Raw genomic sequence first — 18,005 nt, forward strand, 5'->3', positions numbered from 1 at the left:
GATGTGCCTAGTGCACTGCAATTATAAGCACGCCTAATTTTTTTCTAACTCTTAATTTCTTATCTTTTTTATGGATGAATAAACAGAAAAAGTGGTAAGAAAAAATGGTAAGTGAAACATCCACAAACCAAGAACTACACGAGAAGACAATCCAATTGTAATTCCACGAGGTTCTATACGTCCAGAATCCAATTCAACAGTACTTGCATATTGCCAAGATTACAAATACAGCTTAGTTAACTTAATGACAAGAATTATACGAGTAGACATTGTCATAAAACAAATAATAGTATTTTCATGAGGTCCTCGTCTTGCACAGTTAAGTCCATCACTCAGAAGCAGCATTCTTCCAGTACGCAACAGCAACAAAGGGCAGCAAGACTGCACATTAAACGAATCACCTTCACAATTAAGATTTGCTTAAGGTGCTTTTGAGTGGCTAAGAAAGGGTAGACTAATTACACAAAATAAAGATTAAAAAAAAGCTACTAGTAACTAGTCAGATGACTAAGATTGTAAACTGGTGGTAGCAACATTTCACATATCAAGCAATATTCATAACCTTATTTGATTAATTTCCAAGCAAGGATTGTATTAAAGAGTAGCATGGCTGAACAGAATTATATTCTTGAAAACATTTGAGCACAAAAGGCAATGTGATGAAAGTAACAGTTTGAATCTCGATGAGGTTTACTCTTCTCCAAGACAATGTGATCAAACGGTTCATAAAACACACTATATCGGTATATCCTCATGATTGAATCCTTCACAAGCCACTCGCATTAGTTCTCTAGAGTACCCCATCATCCCTAAGAATTAGTACTACCAGCATTGACTCATGAACCAGATTATCAGTTCTCTACAGCCCCATCATCCCCAAGAATAAATACTTGAAGAATTTAGTACATCAAGCATTAAACCATGAACCAGATTATTACTAGTTCTCTATAGTGCCACATCATCCTCAAGAATAAATACTCAGAGAATTTAGTACCACCAGCATTAAACCATGAACCAGATTATTATCAATGAATTGTATCCAACCAAAATCAGTTCACTTAGTTATCTACTAGATAATGGCCATCAAACAAAGCTCAGAAAGCTAGTTCATACTAAACTATACAGGAAAGAATCACAATGCTCGATGAGTTTAAAAGTATTTCAAAGGCCATTAAACAATTATCCCAAGGTCATACTAAGTTCATCTGAAAATATCAAGAGTCCCTCAACCAAATATTGTACACTGTATAACACTACCTTTCATCTTTTTTTTGCACATTCTGAGGCTCAAATAAATTCCAATAACCTAGATTAACTTAGCTGGAACAGTTCACTCATACAACATGAACATACAATCACAATCACAAATTGATCCAACCCTAAATCTTAGACACAAAAGTAGATAGAAAATTCAGAATCAACATACCAGCCTCGGAAAAAGGAGGAACCATCATCGTGATCACAATGGTGAACGTGGTAGGAAGGCGGAGGAGGCGGAGATCCATGATTGAAATATCCTTGATATCCACCACCGTGCTGGTGCGGCGGAGGCGGAGGCGGGTACGGAAATCCCTCGTGCGGTGACGGAGGCGGATATGGATAACCCTCGTGCGGTGACGGAGGAGGATACGGATACCCCGCTGGCGGTGGCTGGGGTGGCGCGGACGGATACGCCGACGGCGGAGGGTACACCGTCCCGTACCCTGAATAATCGAGCAACACAATTTCGATCAATTGTGCAACTTTCAATCAATCAATTTCGAGCGAAACGCATTGTTGGTTGAAATTAAAATTGAAATTGAAACAGAAATTGAAATCAAAACATCAATTTTTTATGGAATTGAAGAAAATTGACCTGGAGGAGGGTAATCTTCGTGCGGCACTTTCTGATAACTCATCTCCGATCCAAACGCCTAATTCTCTCCAGTCGACTTCGATCAACAGCTGATGAAGACGTAAATTTACAGCATTGGATACTTCTAGTAAGTGAAATTCAATCAAATAAATTTTAATATTAAAAGAATCTGTGTAAAATGTCTCTGGGCTGAAAATTTGGGCCCACCTTGGCTATAAATATGGGCCAAACCTGAATATACTATGTAGTGAGATTAACATATAATATTTTTATTAATTTTAAAAAAAATAATACTCCCTTCGTTCCATAATAAATCTTATTTTACCATTTCGGTCCGTCCAACAATAAAAGTCTTATTTCACTTTTAGCATAAATTATAAATAGCCACATTCTACCAACTCATTCCACTCACATTTTATTTTAAAACTAATATATATAAATGAGACATATATTCAACTCACTTTTTCTTTATATTTCTTAAAATTCGTGTCATAACTAAATATGACTCTATTCAGATACGGAGAGAGTAATAAATATTTAAAGTCAATAAAGAGTAAAGAAAAAAAAATATAAATAAAAGTCTTATCTACATTATTTTCTCTCTTACTTTACCCTCTATTCATTTAACTATTTATTATCATATTTTTAAAACGAGCGTAGAAAATGCAACATAGAGAACACTTTCTGACCTGAGTCAAACTTGGGTCAGGTTTGTCCTGCACTCACTATGTGCAGCATTGCTCTACGAGCATCTTCAAGGGGAGAAGGTATATAAAAAAGGTATATTATGTATTTACCTTTCCCCTTGGAGAAGGGGTTTTCATGAAAAGAAGACAAATATGGTAATTATAAGATTTTATCTTTCCATTGATGGAGAGGTAAAGATACCTCTTTAAAATGGAAAAAAAGTATAATATCTAGGGCTGGCAAATCGTGCGTGTCGGGTCGTTATCGTGTCGACACGATAATGACACGAACACGATAATAACAAACACGAACACGACCCGTTAAGAAAACCTCAAACACGAACACGAACACGATCCGCTATCCTCAGATACGAACACGACACGAACTCATTAATGACACGAAGCACTTCGGGTCAACACGACACGATAACAACACGTATTGAAAAATGAGATTTTAAGAGTCATTTAATAAGTATTGAAAAATGAAAATAATAAGAATTAATAATATTAAAATATTATTTGTTAACGGATAACACGAACACGACACGGATACGCATTGTTAACGGATAACACGAACCCGACACGAAATTTTCGTGTCCTTAATGGGTCGACCCGATAAGGACACGAACCCAATAAGCTCTGACCCAAACCCATTAATTTCGTGTCGGTTTGTGTCGTGTTATCGTGTCGTGTCAAAAATTGTCAGCCCTAATAATATCTTCTCAAATACCTCTCTCCTTGGAGAATGATTTTTCATGAAAACAAAAAATATAATAATTATAATTAGTTTATCTCTCCATTTATCTCTCCTCTTGGAGATGCTCTAACAAGTATTCACAAAATTTAAGTTGGTCATTCCATCTCAATTTCTTAGTCCCCACTTGACAATTTTTGTATTAATAAAAATGGAATATTTGCTAAGATTTATGTAAATTAAAGTTTTTGAATGTTAATTTAAAATGTTAGTGATATATTTTGCGTATAATGCAATTATCCCAACAAAATGTCTCTAAATTGTAAATTGATTACTAAGCAAAGATCGTTCTCAGGTGTGCACACACCTCAAAAAATCTTCAAACAATATATCTCGCCATTAAAGTATTGCTAATTGTTTATCAAATCATGATCAAGTGTTAAAGTAATAAATTTTGTAAAATTAGGAATATTTAAAAATATATCTCATCAATAAATTAATCCTAATTTTTTACCTAGTAGTCCAGTACCAAGGAAGTTGCTCGTTTATCGAATCCACATCATGTGACTTGTTTAATGTGAAGCATTGACGTCTCAATCTTTCATCTAGAAGATTGATTAAATCAAGAAATATGTGACCCCCCCAAAAATCACACGGCTAAGCAACAAGTAAATAGCTATGATATGAATATTCAAAGGTCAGCAAATGCGTCGTAGCTTCTCATTTAATTCACTCCATCAACCTATATAAATACCAATATCCTCTTCAAATCTTCCACAATTCATCCACCTTATTCATCATCATTCAAAAAATCAACACTAATCCAACTTCCAAACCAAACTCAACCAACAATGAGCGGCAAAAATCAAGAATCCCAACCCATCCATTACCCTCACATCTCTCCCTCCAACACGGCTCCGGAACCGTCTTTCTCAGCTCCGGGGCCATCTTCCCCTGCTCCTGCCGATGCCGAGAAGTGGGTAAATCAAGAATTCCAACCTGAGATGGCTCCGGAGCCGTCCTCCCCTGCTCTGCCTGACGCAGAGAAATGGGGGACCCACGTGATGGGCACTCCGGCAGTGCCGACGTGTCATCCAAACAACCAAAAGGCAGCTATGTGGGGTGTAGCCGATCAAAAGGACTACCAAAACCATCATCAACCCTATATCCAATATACCCCTATTGACAAAAACAACTCAACTCCATTCAATTCAGTTCTCCACAAATTCAACGCGTGGAGCACCAAGGCTGAGGTCACGGCTAACAACATTTGGAAAAACCGTAAGGAACTTTTCTTTTTCGACATGGGATTTTAAACAGTACTTACTACTTTCGATAGGAGACTAATTTTCCATTAATAATATTTCAATTATTTTTTTTTGCTTTTTATCTCTATATTACTTTATCAATTATGCATTTAAACACGTGTTCCCTCAAAAGTTCTTACTTTTATGGTACGGAGTTAGTATATTATTTTGTGCATTAAGGAAAAGATAATGCTCCTAAAACCGAAGAAAGCCATGAAGTAGAGAGATCGGTGTTTCCATTTCTTCGTTACATTTTCATGTGTGGATGACATTTATATGTTTGGCACGTGTGTAGTGAAGACGGGATCATCTGTGTCGGGAGCAGCGTGGGGGAAGATGAACTTGGGCGCCAAAGCAATCACAGGGGGTGGATTTGAGAGTCTTTACAAACAATCTTTTGCTACTTATCCAAACGAGACGCTCAAAAAGACCTTTGCATGTTACCTGTCCACTTCCACCGGTCCGGTCGCCGGAACCCTCTATCTCTCCGACATCCACGTGGCATTTTGCAGCGACCGCCCCTTGTCCTTCACCGCACCCTCCGGTCAAGAGACTTGGAGTTATTACAAGGTACAAAATTTTAGTTGGGGTAAATTTTGAAAATGTAATCGACTTCTAGTCTGTCTTGCAAATTTTCATAGGAATTTTAGTTGGGGTGAATTTTCAAAATGGATATGCATAGGAATTTTCATAATTAAGCAATGAGTAAGTGATAAAAATGGTGCAGATTTTGATAGCATTAGCAAAGATAGGGAGCGTGAATCCAGTGGAGATGAGGGAGAATCCAACGGAGAGATACATACAGTTGGTGTCAACGGACGGCCACGATTTCTGGTTTATGGGATTTGTCAACTACGAAAAAGCCACCAATCATCTCTTCGATGGCATTTCTAAATTCGCAGCAGCCGGAGTTCCTGTGTCTCAACCTCCTCCGGCCAGTGGGCCAAAGTATGGTTAGAGCAACGCCTTATATGGCCTGTATTGAACATTGAGTTCCATACAACATTTGTTACTTCATTTTTACAGTTTCAGATTATCATTCCTTTGATTTTCATTACTTTCGTTTCTATTGGCTACTCTATTTTCTTATAATATAACATCATATATACTATTGATGTGTGACAATATTAATGATTTGGGATTTACATAAGAAAAAATATATGCCTTACAGACTGTTCATCTACTTATGTTATAGAAAATGCAACACACATAAGAAATACATAATGGAGTATTAAATGAATGAAAGATTCATACATTCCCCTTAATTATGGTAGCTATTTTTACTAAACAACAAACTATAAACCATGTGAATGAGCTAATGATCACAAATTCACACTACAACACAACTGTAAATTCACTGCTAATCTTCATGATCTAAGGACTGAAAATAATTCCTACATTTTTTTATTAAATCGTGAAAACTAAAATCACTAAAATCATTGCAATGAACTTATAAAGTCACCACTGCATAATTAACTACACTAAAAAAAATAATAATTTTGCACAATTCAAACATGAAACTCGTGTAAATTAGGACATGACGCAGATGCATTCCACCTTTTAACTTTAGAGAGCTCTCAACAAAAGCAAAACATCAATATGAGACTTTTTATGGATAGTTAAATATCAAGAGAGGCCGACGTACTATCATGCTATCTCACGTCTAGTGTCTAATGCTACAAGTGTGAAAATTGTACTAACAAAAACAGAACCCAAAAACCAGATCACAGCAATCTAACAAAATTACCATCAATAAACACAGATCTGAAAGGAAAGGGGAAGTAAAACGAAGTATAACATACGCGGATCCTTGATTGTAGACATCGATGGAGACGGAGACGCGTTCAGAGCCGGATTTGAGCCTAGTGAGAGAGGCCTTCTTGTGGGCGACGATGAATGGAGCTTGGGAGGTGGCGATCGTCGAGGCGGCCAGCAACAGAGCGGCGAGAATGAAGATCGGGAAGCCGAAATTCGAATTCGCCATCACTGCTTTGAAGGAGAGGAGTGGAGCTGGAGATCAGAAGAGAATTGGGATTCAATTTCAGAGCTAGGGTTTACCTTTATCGTAATTTCCGACCACTATTCAATAATTTGAGTGCCACGTCTAAGCCTTATTTCTTCCTCGCGACAAATGTACAGTATTTTAATTGACAAATTTCGTCTTGATTGAGCTCATTTCAACTCGATGCCAGGATGAGCAAAAGATCTGAAATTATTGCAAAAATATATTAATTTAATGTTTGAATTTGGATATGATATATTATTAGTTATTATTGGGAAATTATTCTATATGTTTTAATTTCAAATTTTTGGTTATATTAATGTTATTTCTGTTTTTCAATTTAGAAAGGTTTTTTATTGTTCAGAATAGAAAATCATGGCACCAACCCCGTAGCCCACAATCCAATCTGACATAAAAGTTATCTTTTTTTCAAAATTCCAATTCAGATTCAAGCCTTGAAAGACCACCTTATTCCGGATATTTCAAATAGACCATGTAATGACAAAGAACAGAGACAACCAAAAATCTGCTTGCCAAACTTTACAAAAGACGCCCCATTCCAAGAGATAAGACTTGCAGTTGCTTTGTTTGGGGGGTAGTAAGAAAAGTTCCATTAATGAGAGCAGTAGTACCACAAGTAGCTGGAGAATCTACATTAAAAAAAAAAAGATGATCGATGATTTCACTTTCATCCTTGCATATCGCACACCTGTCATCACTAATCCATTGTGCTCCATGCCTGAATAATCTTTCCTTTGTGTTGATTCTTCCATGGAGCAAAAACCACATATGCAGTTGCGCTCGTGACAGAGCAATTTTCCTCCAAACCAATTTTCCATCTTCCAAAGAAAGGTCTCTTGACTCTATTTGGTGATTAACCCGCAAAATAATTTAGAGACCATAAAGGAAAGTGCATTGTCAAAAGCCTACGTACACCTTCACATCCCTTGAGCATTCTCTCATCCTCCAACAATTCACGACATACAAAAGATCTCTAACTAAGTCCTCTTCCCAGGTAAAAAACTTTTCTCTCCATTGGAACTTTCATGTCCATTCTCCTCGCTCCCATCTCCAAAGTTCGCGATAACCTCCTCCTTAAGGGTAGATAAACCAAATAGTCTAGGAAACATGACCATAAGACTATCTTCCCCGACCCAAAAGTCCACCCAGAATCTCGCTTGTGCCCCGTTTCCCACCTTTACTCGAATTTCTTTTCTCGTTACTTCCCGTTTCTCTTTGCTAAATTTCCCAAAGTTAGCGATTTGACACTGTAGACTGCTCATCCTCTAAAGTTAGCGATTCCATGTATATATATACCTATTTTAAAATTTATTTCTTTTAATCTTCTATTATATGCCTTACTCAAAAATTTTAAAATTCCTTCATATGTAAATTTGTCACAATTTTCCAAAAATTCTTAGCTCCGCCCATGATGCGTGTCGAAGCATGTTTTTCCTTCGACCACTATATCAACTACTCCCACAGCTAGCGCTACTATGCCAACATACGCATATTATTGGATTTCGTCCAATTAGAATGCTAGTATTATCTAAATCCTTGAGCAAATATAAGAATATTGCATTGAAGTGTAAAGTTATTATATTTGGTTCAATCTAATTAAAATTTCAGTATCTTTAATTTCCTATTTTGATTACTCGTAGCATAATGCTTATACGAAAAAAAAAACAGTTTATCGACTTATATCATTCACCTCAATTTCTGTGCGCGACCTTTCCAGCTGCTGCCTGAAGAAGCCGCTCCAGTGTTATTTGTTGCTCGTGATATCTTTCCAGCCATCCCACCGATGTAAACAAGCATCCCATCTCGGAAATCCAGTCCACAGGAGTCTCCATTTATTCGCACGCCAACTGTTAAGGTACTTTTAGTTGCATTGATGGGAAAATGAGGCCTTACTGAAGGAGAAGAGCAAGTGAGATTAGCCAAATATACTCAACAACATCAAAACCAATTAAACAGAACCCATGCATTTCCTCACATCTCTCTCTCTAGGTGAAGAAGCTGTGTAGATGGAAAAGTAGGCCTAGCATGATGAAAAAGAGCAAGTGAGATTAGCCAAGGAGACTGCCTATCCAATTACTACATCAAAAACTAATTAAACCTACTTTTTGATGAGTAATTTGGCACAGGCAAGTCATCCTTGGCTATCAAACTCTAACTCTTATCTTCATGCAAGAACTCATTTCCTCATATACTACCCTCTCCATCTCTCTCTCTCTCTAGGTGGAGAAGTTCCATTGATGGAAAAAGAGGCCTAGCATGAATGAAAAGAGCAAGTGAGACTAGCCAAGGAGACTCCCTACTTCCAAACACATCAAAAACAAATTAATTTAATTTTTGATGAGTAATTTGGCGCAGGCAAGTCATCCTTGGCTATCAAACTTCAACTCTTATCATCATGCAAGAACTCATTTCCTCATTTAAAGTCGTATTGATAGAAAAGTAGGCCTAGCATGAAATGAGAAGAGCAAGTGAGATTAGCCAAGAAGACTGCCTAAATCCCAACCATCAAAGATTAATTAAATTCAACATTTGATGAATTTAGCACAGGCAAGTCATCCTTGGCTATCAAACTTCAACTCTTGCCCTCATGCAAGAACTCCCTCTCCTCACATACTGAGATACACACACACTCCATTGATTTTCCTGCTTATGATCATTACTCTGCATTCCTATTTATAGCTGAGGGGTGACACCCATGCATGATTGACTACCTTTTTCTTTTTTTGTAACTGTCTCAAATTTATTCTATTTTTGTCCATTCCTTTCTGCAACATTATCCCACTGCCCATATAAAGAATATATTCTGCATGGCCCCAGTGTCTCCTCTTTCTGCACCATGCATGTATATGATTACCTGAAATTATTGCTCACCAATTTATTTATTTTCAAGAAAATAAAAAATACCATATACATATACTAGTTTATAGACCTTATATATTATGCATATCGATCATATAAACTAATCCTTCAAATTTTATAAGTTCAAAGATGGTTACATGTCTATTAGTCAAATTTTATAAAGAGTTAATTATTATATCAAACTCAAAGTATTTATTTTGCTATTGTAAAGATTGGTTTAAAAATAGTCACAAAGATTAACAAACACTACTAAAAAATTAATCATTTGGCTTAAAATATTATTTTTCCTTTACTTCAAACGTGAATTAGCATTACTTCTTGAGTTATAGGGTCATTTTATGACTAAAAACTGTAATTGTGAATCATTATAATAATAAGTACTAAGTATTAGTTTAATTTGCACTTTCATAATTTGGTTTTGAAAAAAGATGTCAAATAGAAAATATTGATACTTGAAGTAAGAGCATTCTTAGCCAACAATCCATGCAACTTGTCATGATACTTCAACAGGAATACATTATTATAATATGTAATTTTTGAAGTTGCCAAAACAACAGTATTTTATTTTATACTAGCTTATATTATTTTATTTTATAACAAGTTGATATTGTCTATTGTAAATTACAACAATCGTCAGTGTGAATACTTTAATACTTAATTAATGATACAAAAATACAAAATACTTATATTTTCCGGATTTTAGATTTGACCTTGAGTGGTCACATCATTTTTTTGTTATGTGGACTGCATAGTAATTCCATTGACCACTTCAATTCGTAATTTTCTTATTAAACTAACTCGTGGAATTGGGTTGACATTTTATTTGGAACGTATATATAGAATAACATCTATTGTAAAGTAGCATTCAAATTTGACTACAATTATTTGATCCTATAGAATCAATTTGATTGTGTGCCAAAAGTCGCAACTCGTGTCTCATTCTAATGTATTGGAATTAATTCTCTGATCCCCACTTAATTTTTTCAACCAATGGCTCTTTCCACTTATGAAATTTTAGTTTATCCACAATAATTTTTCGTATTATATATATAGGGATGTATTTATATCCTTACACTATAATTGTTAATATAATTAAAGAGTAATATATTTATACGTGGATGAAGATGTTAAATTAATTATAGTATTGGTATTGAAACTTAGGGCACTCAAACGATCTCCAAATAGAAAACTGAAATAAATAAATAGATAAACATATACTCCATATTAATTAATTTAAACATTAACAATTAAAAAAACAAGTAATTTATATAAATAAATTTTAAACAGCCCTAATCTTTCTTCATTACTGACCCAAATTGTCGGAATATGATTCGGGTTACAAAATAATATCCTAACTCTATTTTCCGGTTTACTCAGCCTACCTCATGGATTTTAGATTGAATTATCGGTCATAACTGCATGTAACGAACAATTATCATTGTCGTACGATACATGCTCCACATCAATTATATGGGTATTTACAGACCAAATGAGTTCTCTCTCTTAATAGATTAGTTTTTTATGTAATTTATCCTAATGGTATAAAATAAAATGTTATAAAAAGGAAGAAATTATAGAAAAAGAGAAATTCTCATCCTTGTTTTTCTATGGGCCAAGGCCCAGAATCTGAAGTTCAAGAACTGCCGTATAAATGGACCCAAAAGCCCATAATTAATTCACATCTAGAAAGTTCGGAATCTTTTATTGTGAACTGTGTTAGGCCATCCTTAACGCGACGGGGCCGGGCCGCAACTCGCGAGTCCTGGCCCGAAATCAACGTTCGAGCCACTTGTGCCCCGGCCCGGGGCCGCTCCCGAGTCCGGTCCCGGTCGGCGTTATGCGTGCCCGTGCCGCAGCCCATGCGGCCCATCACGGCGTTAATTGCGTTCGGATCGGGCCGCAAGTCCCCACGAATTTTCATTTTTTTTTTGTTTTTTTTTATTTTTCTATTTATACACTATATTTGCTCCATTGTTAATACTCTTACACACAAATTCTCACTCTCAATCCTCTAGCATTTCAACACTTTTTGAGTTCTATGGATTGGTTTAACAGCGACCAACGCCAGATGGACGATTTCGTGAACTCCCAGAACTGGCAAGTGCCGCCGACACCCGATCCAGATGCAACGCCTAGTCCCGGGCTGCCTACCAATATGGACATGGAATCGCCAGTTAGCACTGATGAGTACGATATCAGCGATATGGAGCCCGCTCAACGGAGGGGCAAGGGCAAGGGCAAGGTTGCCGATGAGGATGGGCCGAAGAAGTATAGTCCGCAGGAGACAATGTGGCCGGCCAAGAACTATGTCGACGTCTCCGAGGACGCTATGGTCGGCAACCAGCAAAGCGGCAAAGTGTTATGGCAGCGGATTGCAGACAAGTACAACGCTGGTCAACCCGAAGGCTCGTTCGAGTGTACCTATGTGAAGCTACGCAAGCATTGGGGTCGGGTGCAGAAGGAGATTAACAAGTGGAATAGCAAGTGGACTAACGTAGTCCGGATGTGGCCGAGCGGGCACAACGAGATGGACCTTGTGGACAAGGCCAAGGCAGATTACTTCGCTGACGGGAAGAAGCACTTCAAGTATTTCGACGTTTGGAAGCTTGTCGAGAAGAGCCCGAAGTACACCGGTGGGGCTGAAGCGGCGGCGAAGAGAACCAAAGTCGCCGCCGGACACTACACTTCGAGCGAAGGAGGTCCGCCAATCGACCTCAACGTGACAGACGAGGACTTCTTCCTCTCATCTCCTGGTACTGAAAGCCGTCCGATGGGCACAAAGGCGGCAAAGAGGAAAGCAAAGGGGAAGGCAACTGCGAGCTACTCCGCTATGCCGCCGCCGCCACCCAATCCTTCCTTGGACAAGATATCAGACTCTATGTCGGATATGAGTATTATGTTGCGGATGGGCCAACTGATGGAGTTGACATCGAGGGATACCTCGAGAATGTCGGAGTACGAGCTCGAATTGCACCGTGAGATGATCGAATACCTTCGCGCACAAATGAAGAAAAAGTAGTTCTTTTTTCTAGGATTTGTAATTTTCTTTTTCTAGGATTTGTAATTTTCTTTTCCTATTTTCTGACTGAACAATGAATTTTTCCGGTTTTAATTGTTCAACGTATTCTATTTTACGATTAAAATATGTTGTGAATAGTGCAAATGAATAGTTGTGGCCTGAGTTGTGGCACGAGTTGTGGCCCGCGGGGTTAATGGAGTTGTGGCCTGGAACCCCTAATTTGAGGGAATGATGACGTGGAGGGAACTTGTGGCCCAAATCCGGGACGGGGTTAAGAATGCTCTTAGATATCAACCAAAATTATATTCCAGCTACCACTTTAGAGTATTTTATGGCAAAAATTTACGATTCCAAACAAAGATTCAGATCCCAGCTAGAAAATGGTAAATTTTTGAGAAATAATCTCAGTGGTGACGATGATATCTATTAATGATCATTATCCTTCTTACATCATCTGGTAAATTATAATTTAATACTAATTCTGGAAATAAACCTGCACACATAAACATTAGTTAATACATCCATATCAAATAATACTACATTTGGATGATTTCTGTGAATATTTATTACACTCCAGATTGCATGTTGGTAGCTCAAATCTCATCTCATTAGATTCGCTATTTCAGACCATGTTTTCTTTCTTGGTTTACCATTTTCGATGAATAAATTAATATATAATGATAATCCCTCCTGCCCTTTTTCTCTAATAATACAAAAGAGCATATTTCATAGTTAATCGTGTAATTTAAATAGTGCCGTGTTTATTGAAATCCAATTGGTAAGTGCAATTTGAGTAGTAATATGGAAAATATAAACAGTGCCGTGTTTATAATATCAAAATCCAATTAGTATGTGACTCTGTGCCATCTTACGCTCAAAGTCTTTGATTAACACTTAAAATCAAGCAAATTTTGGACCTCGTAAAATGTTTAAGTGTTGACAAATAGACATATAATAATGTGAGAAACGAGGGAGTTGATAATAATGTGTGGAGTGCAGCTTAAAAAGTTAGTGTGATTTAGGATTGAGGTTGCGTTGATTTCCTTCTAAGTAACAAAGATGATTACATGGCGATTTCTTGTGGAAACGACTCTTTAAAAAGAGGAATTACAAAATAATCCATGAATTTTGGGGTTTTGCGGTCATTAATTGTTAGTATGAAATATGAATAGTCCACCAACTTACTACTCGTATAGTATTACTTACTAAGCAGTAATCACACACGGCATTAATTGATTAATTGAGTATATTCATATTACTTAATAACAAAATTACCGGCATTTAAAAAGTTTGTTTTCTATCAGATAATTAGTGAAATATTATAACTAAATTAGTATAATGCCATGTGTCAAGCATGGGCCCATAAATAGTCCCATAACTTGTAAAATTTCTTATTTTGTCTTTTTGTCTCATTATGGCGGGTGGAGCAATGGGCATGGGTGTAGCAGAACCGGCGTCATTAAGCATTAAAATTTTAGTACTTCCTCCTTCTGCGAATAAAAGTTCCATTTTTCTATTTTAGTTCGTCCGTGAATAGAAGTCTCACACTCCACTCATATTTTATTTAAAACTGATATATATAAGTGAGACTCATATTCAAGTAATTTTTTCCACCAATTTTTCTTAATATTTCTTAAAACTTGTGGCGTCAAGAAATTAGACTCCTAAATGACGGTAGAGAGTACTACTATTTTATTTGTATTTCTCACGAAACTCTTATTACCTTCATCACTTTTTCTGAGTTACAGAAAATATCTTGTTTTATCATTTGTATATTAATTACCAATACTAATAGTGAATCATTATTTCGATATGTCTTGTGCACATACAATTTCATGTAGATAAATTTGTTCTTACAAAAAAAAGAATTAGACCAACAAACATGACACTGGGACATGACTGACATGAGTAGCAAAATCCCCACCAGTGGTATCAGATCTAGATCATCAATTTTCAGATGAAATTGCGTGTGTGATTTTTGTGCATGCATATCACACAAAAAAAGGATTTTGACATTTTGAGTGTAACGAACTCAATCATCACTTCTTTCTCCCTTTACAAAAGTCAAATTTCATACCAATTTTTATCTTATTTGTTTTGTTAAAAAAATATCATTTCGAGTAAAACATAATCTACTTATATACATATCTTATCTACATTTCCATATGGGCAAAATTGTTCTTTAAAACAAAAAAAGAACTAGACCAAAACATGACACTAGGTCAGGACTGACTACTAGCAAAATCCCACTTAATTGTTTAATAATTTCTTATCATATACACACTCACAATTTCATAGGAAAATGAAATAAATACACATTTTAAGTTTGAGATTAAAAATGTGTGTGATTTTGTGTGCATGCATAGTATCACAAAAAAAGAGTCTTGAACTATTGAGTTTAACTAACTCAACCATCATCTCTTCTTTCTAGTTTTTGAATGTATTGACTAATTTCTCCTCCTCCGCCCTCGCCATGTGACATATTTTTCGATCTCTGAGCTTTCTCACTCCTCTGATCCTCTGCGTCATAGTATATTATTTGCAACTATCTCAAGATTCTATCTTGGCTTAGTAGTATTACTATTAAATATGCATACTTCCAATTTTCATGCTATAAAAGTAGTCATGCACAATTATACAATCATCAAGGAAACTTCTGCCTTCTCTCCTTCCATCTTCCCTTCGTAAGAAACTAGTTGTCTTTTTTGCACATTATAGTCTGCACATGTATACATACAATGTTATAACATTTGACTTTCGCATTATCAACTTTTGCTACTATTAATGTGTAGGAAGCTACATTTTGAGCAAGAATCAAGAAAATAGCAATGGGGTGCACCAATTCTGTTTACAAAAAGAAGAAGAAGAAGATCGTCCCAGAAATCTCCATTTTTGCCCCGATTTTACGAATCCCAGTTCACTCTGATTTGCAGAGAGTTCTCCGAGGATTCGTCCCCAACGATCTTGCTGATAGAATTGCAGCTATCAGAAATCAGATTGCTTTAGTTGGGGAGGATACTGGTCTTGTTCTTGATCCAATCTTTTTTTAGTACTAGTAATTTTGTGAAATACTAATATTTGAGTGATTTGTGCAGGAGGGTCTGCTGTCAGTGAACTAATAAGGGCATTGGAGGAATACTTGCCTCTCCTTCTTGGTCTTACAAAGAAAGGTTTTTTACTTTATTTTTGTGTTTTCTGTTTGAATCATGGTTTTGTGGAAGTGTGATGATTTGATGTGTTTGAATAGAATGTGGGCTTCAAGAGCTGGTGGAGTTCAGATGGAGAGAATTGGGAGAGGAGAGAGAGGTGAGGATTTCAAGAATGTAAAAAATTGATAAGCATTTTATTTAGTCAAATTCTTGAATTGTTTTGATGATAATGATGGTGAGCAGGAGATTTGTGGGACGAATTCGTGGTTCGAATTGCTGTGTGTTGTGCACATGATGGCAATGCTGACATTGATGGAGGCAAATGAGAAGCTGATTCCTAAAGAAAGTAGTCTGTCTGAGAGGCTTGTGTCTGCAGGTTTATATCTATGAATGTTTAGAATTTTTCAGAGTGTTGTGTAATGAATGATGATTATATGAATGTGATTTGTGTGTTAGATTGTATGAGAGATGCTGTTGATTTGCTGCTCAAGGCAGCCGGATATTTGAACTTCTGTGTTCTTGATGTTCTCCCGCGGCTGCCACATGACTTAAAGTGAGTTCGTTTATCCTACAAATCATCGTTGCTGTATAGTATGATTGCTGTGTTGCTCAGATTCTTGATATCCTTGTATGTGTAGAAGCAAGCTGCCTTCGGATATGCAGGACAACGTGCTAGAGGCGATTTCACATCAAGCTTTGGCGCAGGTGGATTTAGTTTCATCACAACTTGAAACATGATCATAATCTTGATGAAGTTGAACTCACATTTTATTGTGTTAGGGAACTGAGCTTCAGCTTGGACTTGCTGTCCACAGCAAAAATGCAACTTTGTCTGTGAAGCGGAGACTAGCCTGCGAACAGCTGAGTTTCTACGCTCAGGTAAAGGCGCGTCTCAGTTTGAAACATGTTAGAATCAGTTTTAGCTATATTCCAAGAGACAAAATTTGATTAATGATGTTAGACTCTTGCAATGCACGACTAAGCGTGTGTTCGTGCAATTTGCTAGGCCCACTGCTGCATATCCGAAAAGAACGAGAGCAACGCAGTGTTGAAGAAGCAACTGTTCTTCCTCAAGTGGAAGCATCTAGAAGCTAAGGTGCTCGAATCCCCGTCCCTTTTCTTGAACCAATCACATCCTTCCTTTTGAGGCTAACACATTCTGATGCTCACACAGGCTGCAGCTTACTACTATCACAGCCTGATCCTAGACAAGGGCACGGAGCCGTCCTGCCACCTCAGCGCTGTCTGCTGCATTCTAGCCGCAGAGGAACTGCTAGTCGAGAGCAAGAAGGCCTGCTTGACCTTCTGCCTTGCAGAACCAATCACAAGGTGATTTGATTGATTCATCAATTCAATAACAAACTCTTCCTTCACTCTCAACAATATAAAAACTAAAAACATTAAATTTTTCGTGTTCGTTTAGGTGCCCTCCGCCTTGGGGCGCGATGAAGCACTTGCAGAAGAAAATACCAGAAACCGCGGCCAAGAAGACTCAGATGTACACCTACCTTCTAGACCAAGAGAAGTACTCGACTTTAACCCTCTCCGTCTTCATATTCATGTGGCAAATAAACGTTACTAATGTATATTCGTTATCTTACACGCAGAGGCCTCAAGAGTTTGCCAGAGCTTCCAGAGTTTCAGCTGTCACTGAAGCCTGATGAATATGAATTGCCAGAGGCTGATCCGGTTTGGGGCTGTGGAAAGTTTGAGTTTCCCCAACAAACGCTAAAGAAACACCTCAACCACGACCACAAAGAAACGAAATCTTCAACACTGTTGGAGGGAAACTGATTTTAAAACAATGCAGCTTGTAAGTAAGGTTTCTGTTTTCTAGCTATGCTGGAAATTATGTCTTCTTTTCTTGCTTTAATCTTTATGTAACTGTAATTCTTGATTCTGCAACATATGAATATAATGATCAACTTATGTAGGAAAAATGGCCACATTTTCTCCAAATTTCCCAGTATTCATCCTGACATTTTTTGAGATATTGCAACGGCTCACCAAATATCAATCTTAATACATTAGCTGAATCTGAAAAAACCGAACCAAATTTTAATTTGGATTTGGTTCGGATCATACATTGGAGTACAGTGACGAAGCCAGAAAACTTTTGTTGGGGGGTCCAAATACTTTTTATCGGCGACTAAATATCACAAGAATAAATTATTTATTTCATTTATTTAATGATGATATTTTACAATATATATTTACTGGTTAATTATCTATGAATCTTTAATAAGAGAAGTTTGATTAGTTTTCAATGAATCTTTAATAAGAACTCTTTAAGATGAAATTCAATGATGATTATAAATAAATGAATAAAGATTATAGTATTTTTTTAGACTAACCAGTAGATTTTAAAACTTAAAATTTATTAGTACTATAAAATATTTACATACTTAATGAG

At 36.7% G+C, this 18,005-nt stretch overlaps 4 protein-coding genes across 4 annotated transcripts; 3 read left to right on the top strand and 1 right to left on the bottom strand.

Annotated features, from left to right (window-relative positions):
* Positions 1–135: 135 nt before the first annotated feature.
* LOC125218228 (protein CYSTEINE-RICH TRANSMEMBRANE MODULE 10) lies at positions 136–2,012 on the bottom strand. Its single transcript, XM_048119862.1, has 3 exons — positions 1,856–2,012; positions 1,427–1,703; positions 136–381 (listed from the first exon to the last, which is right to left on the bottom strand). Exons 1-3 carry the CDS (start codon positions 1,896–1,898, stop codon positions 333–335), a joined length of 369 nt encoding a protein of 122 aa, XP_047975819.1. The 5' UTR covers positions 1,899–2,012; the 3' UTR covers positions 136–332.
* A 1,986-nt stretch (positions 2,013–3,998) lies between these two features.
* LOC125223252 (GEM-like protein 5) lies at positions 3,999–5,596 on the top strand. The gene is made up of 3 exons (XM_048126312.1): positions 3,999–4,516; positions 4,838–5,112; positions 5,270–5,596. The coding sequence occupies exons 1-3, from the start codon at positions 4,087–4,089 to the stop codon at positions 5,498–5,500; spliced, it is 936 nt and encodes a 311-aa protein (XP_047982269.1). The 5' UTR covers positions 3,999–4,086; the 3' UTR covers positions 5,501–5,596.
* Positions 5,597–11,462: 5,866 nt separating this feature from the next.
* On the top strand, positions 11,463–12,443 carry LOC125220768. The gene has a single exon (XM_048122911.1). It carries the CDS (start codon positions 11,463–11,465, stop codon positions 12,441–12,443), a length of 981 nt encoding a protein of 326 aa, XP_047978868.1.
* Positions 12,444–15,020: 2,577 nt separating this feature from the next.
* LOC125224416 lies at positions 15,021–17,543 on the top strand. Its single transcript, XM_048127816.1, has 12 exons — positions 15,021–15,127; positions 15,236–15,464; positions 15,539–15,613; positions 15,691–15,749; positions 15,836–15,968; positions 16,049–16,145; positions 16,231–16,297; positions 16,373–16,471; positions 16,599–16,688; positions 16,767–16,921; positions 17,016–17,117; positions 17,200–17,543. The coding sequence occupies exons 2-12, from the start codon at positions 15,272–15,274 to the stop codon at positions 17,384–17,386; spliced, it is 1,257 nt and encodes a 418-aa protein (XP_047983773.1). The 5' UTR covers positions 15,021–15,127; positions 15,236–15,271; the 3' UTR covers positions 17,387–17,543.
* Positions 17,544–18,005: the final 462 nt, after the last annotated feature.

Source organism: Salvia hispanica, chromosome 4 (genome assembly GCF_023119035.1).
Source record: "Salvia hispanica cultivar TCC Black 2014 chromosome 4, UniMelb_Shisp_WGS_1.0, whole genome shotgun sequence".
NCBI classification, from domain to species: domain Eukaryota; kingdom Viridiplantae; phylum Streptophyta; class Magnoliopsida; order Lamiales; family Lamiaceae; genus Salvia; species Salvia hispanica.